The sequence below is a fragment of the Adiantum capillus-veneris genome, chromosome 24 (assembly GCF_014529385.1).
Source record: "Adiantum capillus-veneris isolate H3 chromosome 24, ASM1452938v2, whole genome shotgun sequence".
NCBI lineage: Eukaryota > Viridiplantae > Streptophyta > Polypodiopsida > Polypodiales > Pteridaceae > Adiantum > Adiantum capillus-veneris.
Genome location: NC_140954.1, coordinates 3720954 through 3731566, shown reverse-complemented (window position 1 = coordinate 3731566; position 10613 = coordinate 3720954). Strand labels below are relative to the sequence as shown.

Below are 10613 nucleotides of genomic sequence, written 5' to 3'. Positions count from 1 at the left end.
TACTGAACTTGGTTTTCTTTCTTGTTTAAATTGCAAACATAACCAGGCTATGGTATCGTGATCACCTTCACTGAATGCCTGATAATGCTCACTGAATGGTTTGCTTTGCATGATAGTACATAAGGATGAAAGATTTTTATAAAAAGAAGCTCTAAGCCCTCTACTGGGTTTCGTTTTTTTTAGTAAAAGCTGCATAATTATAGGATTTGAATGAAGGTGATCCTTAAAATTTGGGGTTTGGCATAATAAATATGGTCGCTTTACACATTAAAATTCTGATGCGATGTTACTCTGCGTTAACTGGTTCACTAGTTTTTTTGAATAGGAGGTATATATATATATATAAGTTTCTTGGCTTGGCAAATTCTGGTGATAAGTAACATGATGACGCATACTGTTGTTGATCAAAAAGTTTTGGGATGGGGGGTATACCCCTGGTGTGTGCTAATTTTTTGAGTGAAAACTATCACTTAAGCATGGCATCTTGACCGCTGTTGCTTTAAGCTCGGTAAAGCCCACCGTTTTGGGTTGGCTAAGTATATATAAAGGTGTTTTTTTCTATGCACTGATGTTGGAGAGAAGTGTATGTTAACTGCCGCTTGGCTTGACAATGCAAAACTTTGATGGTAAGTTACTTGTCAGTACATAGTGGAGCTTTGGGATGGGGAGTACACCCCGGATGTATATTGGTTCTTACACTTGGTACTGTCGCTTAAAACTTGGCATCGTGATGACTGTCGCTTAAAAAACCTGGTAAAGTCCAGCATTTGGGTTGGCTTAGTGAATATTGGGGTCTTTTTTGCCCATCTGCACGCTGATGTTGTATGTTTTTACAAATGTTGGGGACTTTGGGGGAATATGCCCCGATTACATACCATTGCTGAACCTGTTTGATATTAGTTGTTTGGACGAGATGATGGAATACACTATTTACATTCACATGGTCGGGTACAAAAAATTAATGTAAACATCTAGCTCTTTTTTTTGGTTTGACATTTGGACGGGCTAGGTTACCATAAAGGTTCTCTGCCACTTGGCTTGCTAAGAGATTGTGACTTATAAACTTGGGAAGGATTGGATTCCATATAAACATAAACGAGATTAATTCTAAATAAACAAAAACAAGTTCGAACTCATAATGGTATTGTTTAGGCTTCTTTACGTCTTCATGTGATGGAGCCTCATTAATTTGGCAGATAAAAGCTCAAAAAGTTGGTTTTAAAAAAAAGGGGGAGCATGCCACTTGGAGTAGAAGGGGTTATGGTCTAATAAGAATAAAATAATAAATAAATTGTGGGATAATAATTTAAAAAAAAAGAAAAACATCATAAATACTTTGGACTAAGCTTATATGTTAAAGAAAGTTATGAGATGGACATGGATAATAGCTGGTATAATCCATTGATACCTGTAAAACACATCCAAGGCTAACATATTTATTGTCTTGTTTGGATGGATGCAGGTAAGGACTCTATCTTATCTTGTAAGTTTTTTTTGGCTTCAAGCAGTTGTCCGCACATGATTACACATACACCTACTGCAAGGGAAGTACTTATGATATATGTATACTAGAATGAGGCTTCACTCTTATAAGCATTGTACAAAAATAATTCTAAGACTGAATTGTTTTTGTACTTATTTCCCTTTCTCTATGAGCCAACTTGCTTTTGAATGTAAAAGTTCAATTATGTTATTATTTATGTTAAAATAGCTACACACACACACGTGCCTGGCAATAGCTCTCTCTCTCTCTCTCTCTCTCTCTCACACACACACACACACACACACACACACACACACACACACACACACAGCTTGGGAGATCTGCCTCTCTCTCTCTCTCTCTTTCTCTCTCACTTACACACACACACACACACACACACACACACACACACACACACACACACACACACACACACACACACACACACACACACACACACAACTCGGGAGATCTGTCTCTCTCCCTCTTTCTCTCACACTTACACACACACACATGCCATTGTGGCATCTTCTTCGGCTAAACATTGCCCTTGTGCACTCGTAGGGATTCGACTGGCACCTCACTTTTGAGTTCGTCCACGATGCAAGCTTTGCTGCTACAAAAGCGAGCTTTTCGCTTATTGCATCCCCATACATTCTCGAGAGGGATGAGCAGACCGACGACACGTGGTATGCCTCTCCGCTCTCTCTCTCTCTCTCTCTCTCTCTCTCTCTCTCTCTCTCTCTCTCTCTCTCTCTCTCTCTCTCTCTCTCTTTTCTCTCTCGTGCACGTACGTGTGGTGAGATGCCCGTGCACGTCCACTCACCAACCCCCGATGACTTCCTGGTTGCCGGATGTGGCACTTGTTGCCTCTCTCTCTCTCTCTCTCTCACACACACACACACACACACACACACACACACACACACAGACACACACACACATACGTGGGTTGAGATGCCCATGCATGTTCACTTGCCAACCCCCGATGATTCCTGGTTGACTTTAATGGCCCTTCCCCTCTACCTTTTCTTTATTTGTAGCCAAATCGACTTATCTAAATTTGGCTCTATGTAAGGGCATGGTCATGCGAGGCCCAATTATCTGTGGCAGATAATTGAAGCCTACTAAGGGAAAATATGATTACAAACTCAATTATTGGCTTTGTGTCATGGTTGTACGGAGTGAAATCTATTGCACTAAAGCAGCTCGTGGCAGTTGGAGAAACGCTTTGACGAACGCTGGCTCCAGGTCACTTTTGAGTTTGCCGCCTTGATGCTCCACGTGTTGGGGCCACATTTTTTGCATGATGGCCATTTCAAGCTTTTGCTAAACCAAAGGCTAGGAGTCATTGTGTTCATTAAGTGCCCATCTTATTATGATTGTAACTATGCCAAAATTAGCATAGTTACAAAAAGTGTATGCATAGTGGTACTAAGCCTTCGATTACTCCTCGCGTGACCACAAAGAAGGATAGTTATCATGGAAATAACTGATATATATGTCTCGCGTGACCATTGCCTAATAAACAGATTTGATATGCACATCAACCAAAGTATTGCCAAGTACATTATGTTTCTCCAGCAATCTTTGGTCTCGTTTGTGAATTCTCTCACCCATGTGAAGGTCTTCCATATGCCCACATGCCTTCAACGTGTAAGCATAGTGAGTACATTTGAAGAAAGGCAATCCCTTCACATCTAGTCAAAACAGCCAAGAGCTTTCTTACCACAGCTCCTCTCTCTCTCTCTCTCTCACACTCACACACACACACACACACACACACATACAGAAACTCACAGCTCGAGAGATCTGTCTCTCTCTCTCAGAGCTCTTTCTCTCTCACTTACACATACACTTGCGACTGCGGCATCTTCTTCGCCAAACATTACCCTTGTGCACTCAACACAGGGATTAGACTGCCACCTCACTTTTGAGTTCGTCCAATATGCAAGCTTTGCCACTACAAAGGCAAGCTTTTCGCTTACGGCATCCCCATACATTGTCGAGAGGGAGGAGCAGACTGACGACACATGGCATGCCTCTCTGCTCAATGGTTTTTAAGCTCCATAAAGAAATAGAATAGAAATCCTCACACTCTCTCATATAGTATACACAATTTGGAGTTTATATAATGGGCTTGATTTAACCCATGTGATTTATAGAAGTATACATTTGAAAAGCGACTGGTGAGGTGATATTCACAAGAAAAGTATTTCTTTCAGCAAAACTTCATCTTCATAGCCAGCTCATGAGAGTGAGTAGCCTACTTGGAATCAGTTTCCCAACCTTGGGACTAAGGAAGGAGAACTCATTGCTTTTGTGGCTTACGTAAGATGTAGCATCATGTCTTTTTTGGATCCTTGTTGTTGTTGCTGCTGAGAAGAATAGTCCTAACCTATGGCATATATGCCTATATAAGGGAAGTATGTGCCACTTTCTCCAACTTGCCAGTCCCGTTTTCAAGTGATTACTTGCGTCCTTTGTATTCGGCACTTTCTTATGATATTGATCATTCGTTTGCGTCTCTCACTCTCGTGTCCCTCTTGCGTTCTGTTTTCAAGTTGCAATCTTGTGTATACGTTTGCTTGCCTGCAGGTCCCGTTTGCATCGCAGGTGAACCAGCGCAGCCCCTTTTCCGCGACGCCCCGAACGAGGGCGTCACACTTGGTATCAGAGCTTCGGCTCGAGTCCCCGCCGACCCGACGTCGGCCCGCGACCCGTGGTTGTCACCACGTTTTCGGCCCGTCTGTCTCGTTTTTTTACGTTTTCTCCGCGTTCTCGGTCCGTGTTGCCCCGTTCCTTGTGTTTTCTCCACGTTCCCCACAGTTTTTCACCGTTTTGCCTCGTTTGACCCGCGTTTCGCCTCGTTTTCACCGCGTTCTCCGCATTCTTGGCCCGTTTTGCCCCGTTTTGACGCGTTTCTCCACGTTTCCCATCGTTTTTCAACGTTTTACCTCGTTTTGCCCCGCCTTACATCGTTTGGGACCGGTTTTCATCGTTTTTGAGCCGTTTTTCATGGTTTTCGTCGTTTTGGACCCCGTTTTGCGCTGTTTCATAGTTTTTCAACGTTTTCAAGCCGTTTCTCGCAGTTTTTCAGTTTTCGACATTTTTGAGTTTTTCTTTTCGGCTTCGGCCACAAAAGTACAAAAATGGCGGGAGATCAAGAATACGATGACGGATACAGAACCGAGCCTGATCTGAATAAGAAGGAGAAGAAGAAGAAGGAAACGAAGACACGACAAGATGCCCAAGACACAATAGAAAGAAGACTGGAGGCCCGCATCATGGCCTCCGTGGAACAACAAATCAACTTGATGTCGGCTAACCTGGGCGAATTGATTCAAACACAGCTAGGCCAACGATACGAAGACCGACCAGGCCCCAGCAATGTCACCACGCGGCGTAACACACAAAGACGACCGCGACACGAAGACGAAGATTATCAGGATGATCAAAGTGAAAGACGCTACTACAGCCCTGACAGACATTTAGAAGACGAAAACAGACTGGGAAAATTCAAACCCAGTCCCCCAGAGAAATACAAAGGCAACCGCACCTCACTGGAACTCAACAAGTGGTTCAGCGAGGTAGAAGACTACATGCAGTGGAACAACATAGGCAGACGCAGATATGTGCAAGTGGCCAAAACCTTTCTGGCCGACGACGCCTATGTATGGTTCCTCACTGAATAGCAATCAAAGCGCTGGGAGGACTGGGAGGACCTACAAAGAGATATGCTCAGCTACTTTGTCCCAGAGAATGAGGGCAACAAAATCAGAGATTCGTGGCGCGATCTACGCCAGGACGGCCACATATCAGAATACATTGTCAAATACCGCCGACTCATGCTCCAGCTCCCATTGATGCACACAGCAGACAGGCTACATGGGTTCCTGTACGGCCTTAAGCCCTGGGCCCGTCGAGAGGTAGAAAAACAGAATCCCAACACCTGGGAAGTGGCCGCCAATATGGCAGAAAAGCTACGCGACACAAACCCCACACCAAGTTTACCTCCAAATAACCCTCGCACCAATAATTTTGCCCCCAACCACTGGCCTAACCCACCCACCGGGCAAGGCCGTGAATTTGTATAGAATAACAGAAGCAATGTCCCCCGCCCACCACCACCCAATTCCAACCCGGGATTAGGCCGCGGAAATGGTGCCTTAATCCCACGCAGCGCCTTTGCGAGCAATTCCTACAACCCCACACCCAACAATTTTGCCTCCAATACCTACAACGACAATAAAAACAACCCGCACCCTGATCACGTCTGGTGCAGCGACTGCAGGATTGCTCATGGACCCAACTACGCATGTGTTCGCAAGAGAAATCAGGCCTCAACATCATCTAGCAGAGCCAACACCATCCAAATCGAAGAACCACCCCCCCCCCCCCCCCCCCAACGAAGAATCGAAGAAACGGATGACCCTACTGCTGACCAACAACTTCGGATTGGAGCGGTATCCCTCCACCCTCAATGCATGGCAACAACGATAACGGACATCCAGAACCTGTATGTCCAGGCAACAATCGGATCCCAGCCACAATGGATCATGGTAGACTCAGACGCTACACACAACTTTCTATCCCCGCAGTGCGCCGCCCGCCTGGGCCTACGCCTCATCACTGTCAATGAAACTACCGTTAAGTTTGCCCAAGGAAAGGATAGCAACGTAAAGGCAGCCCGTCAAGTCAGGATCGAGATGGGTGAATTCACATGTCGCCTTGACTTCATCGTGGTCCCAATGGACGACTTTGAGGCAATCATTGGTCTATCCTTCAACGACAAGTACCTCATTGCACTCCTAGACATGAAGGTGGACCAGTTACTGCTGAATAATCAAGGCAAAGTAGTGACAGTACAAGGCGCCAGACTCACAACGCAGCAGGCATTCACCCGTCAGGCGCATCTGCAAACCAAAACCACCCCCATCAACCGCCAAGACCCTGCGCAGCTAGCAGCGATGAAAGGCAAACAGAAACTCCCAGAATACTCGTCCCCCAAACTCAACCTCATGAGTGCAAAGCAAGCAGAGAGGGCTCTCAAGAAAGGAGCTCAAGTTCACCTCTGCATCATGCAAGCAAAGGAGCAGCCCACCGCACGGCTCAACTCTATCACCATCGAGCAGGCCAAAGTGGGTGACCCCTCACTTACCCCCATCCTCCAGAAGTACAAGGATGTCATGCCTCCAGAACTTCCCCCCGGCCTACCCCCTCCCCGTCAAATTCAACATGAAATTGACCTCATCCCAGGAAGCACACCCCCAGCGAAGGCCCCCTATCGCATGAACGACACTGAGCTCAAAGAGCTCAAGAAGCAACTCTAAGAATTAGAGGATCAAGGTTTCATCCGGCCAAGCAGCTCTCCTTTTGGGGCCCCAGTACTGTTCGTCAAGAAGAAAGACGGTTCGATGCGACTATGCGTGGATTATCGGGCCCTCAACAAGATAACTATCAAGAACAGGTACCCAGTCCCCCTCATGGAAGATCTTCTGGACAGACTACAGGGTGCCCAATACTTCACACGCATCGACCTCTGCTCAGGCTACCACCAAGTCCGCATCGCCTTTAAGGACATCCCGAAGACCGCCTTCCGCACACGCTACGGCTCCTGGGAATGGATGGTCCTAGGGTTCGGTCTCACCGGCAGTCCTGGCACTTTCTGCAGAATCATCCATGACAGTTTCCGGGACATGATAGATGATTTCCTCATCACTTACATCGATGATCTTCTCATTTATAGCAAGACCTTAGAAGAGCACCAGAAGCATGTCGCCGCAGTACTCCAGCGCCTCCGCGAACACCAACTCTATGCCAAGCTGGAGAAGTGTGAGTTTGCTGTCCAGAAAATCGAGTTCCTCGGGTTCATTGTCACGTCAGAAGGCATCATGGTGGACCCCAAGAAAGTCGATGCCGTCATCAAGTGGGCTCCCCCAACATCAATCAAAGAAGTCCGAGAGTTTGTGGGCTTCTGTCAGTACACACGCCGTTTCATCCGCGACTTCAGCAAGATTGCTGCGCCACTTACAGAGATAACCAAAGGCCACAAACCCTTTCAGTGGACCTCTAAAGAAGAAGAAGCCTTTGAGAACCTAAAGATCGCCATGTGTAGTATCCCTGCCCTCCGACTGCCCGACTTCACCAAACCATTTGAAGTACATACAGATGCATCCGATGGTGCCATTGGTGGAGTCCTCATGCAAGAACATCAGCCCATCGCCTACGAATCTCACAAGTTCACAGATGTAGAGACAAGATGGACTACACATGAGAAGGAAATGCTCGTTGTCGTCCACTGCCTCCGAAAGTGGCGACACTATGTCCAAGACAAACACACAAAGGTCTATACAGACAACATCTCCCTCAAGTACTTCCAGACATAGCCCAAAATCACCCCCAAGCAAGCTAGGTGGCAAGACACACCGGCAGAATACGACATCGACATCATTCACAAACCAGGAACCACAAATGTCATGCCAGATGTCCTCAGTCGGATGCCCACCCTCACCACCATCTCCACAGGAACCAGCACCCTACGCCAACGCATCCTCGACGCTCAGAAAGCTGATCCTGCTGTCCTCCGCATGCTCAACGACCACATCTCTGGGAAAGCGGCAGTGGGTCTCTTTGAAGTCAAAGATAACCTCTTCTACGCGCATGGAAAACTCTACATCCCCAATGATCCAGAGCTAAAGAAAGACCTCATGTGGGAGGCTCATGACTGCAAGCTAGCTGGACATGGTGGCCAGAAGAGATCTTATGACAAACTCCATCAACACTACATGTGGCCAAAAATGAAGGACGACGTAATCGACTATGTGCGCACCTGCCCAACCTGTCAACTGGTCAAAGCTCAAAGAGTCAAGCCTGCTGGCCTCCTCCACCCCATGCCAACACCCTCCCGGCCTTGGGACATGGTAAGTATGGACTTCATCGTCGACCTCCCCCCCTCCCACGGCCACACTACCATCATGGTGGTCGTCGACTACTTCACCAAGCAAGCCCACTTCATACCTGCAAAGCCTCCCGTCACCGCCTACCAGGTCGCCAAACAATTCTTCGCCAAAGTCTTCAAATACCACGGCCTCCCCTTAGCCATAGTTTCTGATCGCGACACCCGCTTCCTCAGCGACCTCTGGCACGAGCTCTTCAAGCTGCTAAGCACCTAGCTCCGCTTCTCCTCCGCCTACCACCCAGAAACCGATGGACAAACTGAAAGAGTCAACCAAGGCATTGAAGACTACATCCGCAGCTATGTCAAGGCAGATCAGAAGGACTGATCCGAATACATGGACGTCCTGGAATTCCACTACAACAACTCCATTCACAGCAGCACTGGCTACACCCCCTTCGAGCTCTCCACAGGTAAAGAAGTCATCACACCTCTTGCACTGGCAACCGGCGACGTGCATGCCCAGGATCTGGAATGTGAAGAATTTCTTCAACAATGGCAAACCCGCATGCAAAGGGCAAAGAAGAGTCTCGACCTAAGCAAGGTACGCATCGCCAAATACGCCAACCAAAAGCGAAGGTCTGCTGAACTCTTCCAAGAAGGTGACTTAGTCCTCGTCAGCTCCCAGAATATCACCCTCCCTCAAGGCCTCTCCCCGAAGTTCAACCACCGCTACTATGGGCCATACAAAGTGCTCAAGTCTTACAACGACATCACCTACAAGCTCGACCTCCCATCACACATCAACATCCACAACGCCTTCCATGTAAGTCTCCTCAAAAGGTTTGTGCCGGATAACACCTATGGTAGAAGCCTCCCCGAATATGTAAAGGATGGCCCGCCACATGAGCCGGAGGCCATCCTAAAGTCGCCCTTTGGGCGCCGGGGACAACTATTCTATGTCAAATGGCGAAATCGCCCTATGACGGAATGCACTTGGGTACCTAAAGAAATCATGCTTCGCCTCGGAAGACCCCTTGTGCTGCGCTTCTAAAACATGCTGACTGAAGAGGAGGACAACCCACTAAACGACAACCACATAGAGTAGTCCTCCATCCCACTTGTAACTAGCATAACCCTAAGGAGCTAAACATTTTTTGGGCAACATCTAACTCCCCCCCTTGTAAATATCCGCCCCCAAACCTCGGCATCAACTTTTGTATCGGCACCTCTCAAAACCCCGGCTTGACGTGGGCGTCAAGCTCTCTTAGCCCGGGGGTTTATATAAAGGAAGTATGTGCCACTTCCCCCAACTTGCCAGCTCCGTTTTCAAGTGATTACTTGCGTCCCTTGTATTCGGCACTTTCTTATGATATTGATCATTCGTTCGCGTCCCTCACTCTCGTGTCCCTCTTGCGTTCAGTTTTGAAGTTGCAATCTTGTGTATGCGTTTGTTTGCCTACAGGTCCCGTTTGCATCGCAGGTGAGCCGACGCGACACCTTTTTCGCGACGCCCCGAACGAGGGCGTCACAGCCTAAAACGATAAGGTTAAGCAATTTGGAATAGAGAGTAGAAACGCGCTCTCTCTCTGTGTGTGTGTGAGAGAGAGAGAGAGAGAGGTAAGTAGGTACGCATGCACACACACAGAGACATTCAATAAAAGGACACACATTGACATTGATGAAAGAGTGACATAAAAGGTCAATCGTCGCTGCCAGTGCCATCCACCTTGAGGCTTGAACAGAAACAGAAAGAGCCAAGGATTGCTTCTTTCTTGTTCTTGGTGAAAGTGTTTTGTCTTTTGCGATAAGAATATAATGTAGTTTATCCTAGATTTTCAAGCATGGTTCGAAGTCCTTTTAATGGGCATTGGGGAGTACTAAGTAGCCTACAACAAAAAGACAAAAACACTACGGGCATCCTTCGTAATCAAATCAACTATAATTAGATAATACTAGTAACTACTACTCTCGATAGGAATAATAATAAGTGAGAGGCTGCAGCTTTGCCATCATCATGACTCATGAATATTCATGCACAAAAAAGAGTGTTGTTTACTTTATAAGCATAGTGCTGTGCTTATTATGTACAGATATATAGATTTTAACATTCAACTCTATAGACACATATTTATATATTCAACTCCATAGTGGTGAGGAAGGGTACGTACACTTTGATAATGTAATAGGTAGTAGTTACTGATCCTGCGCCTGCGCCTGCGCCTGCATGGT

General features: G+C 46.9%; 1 protein-coding gene across 1 annotated transcript; it reads left to right on the top strand.

The window, feature by feature from the left end:
* Positions 1 to 5970: 5970 nt before the first annotated feature.
* LOC147425855 (uncharacterized) lies at positions 5971 to 6816 on the top strand. The gene has a single exon (XM_086499332.1). The coding sequence runs from the start codon at positions 5971 to 5973 to the stop codon at positions 6814 to 6816; it is 846 nt and encodes a 281-aa protein (XP_086355458.1).
* The last annotated feature ends 3797 nt before the right edge of the window (positions 6817 to 10613 follow it).

Coding starts and splice junctions, on each gene's coding strand:
- LOC147425855 (XM_086499332.1), top strand. CDS start 5,971: ATGGCAACAACGATAACGGACATCCAGAACCTGTATGTCCAGGCAACA.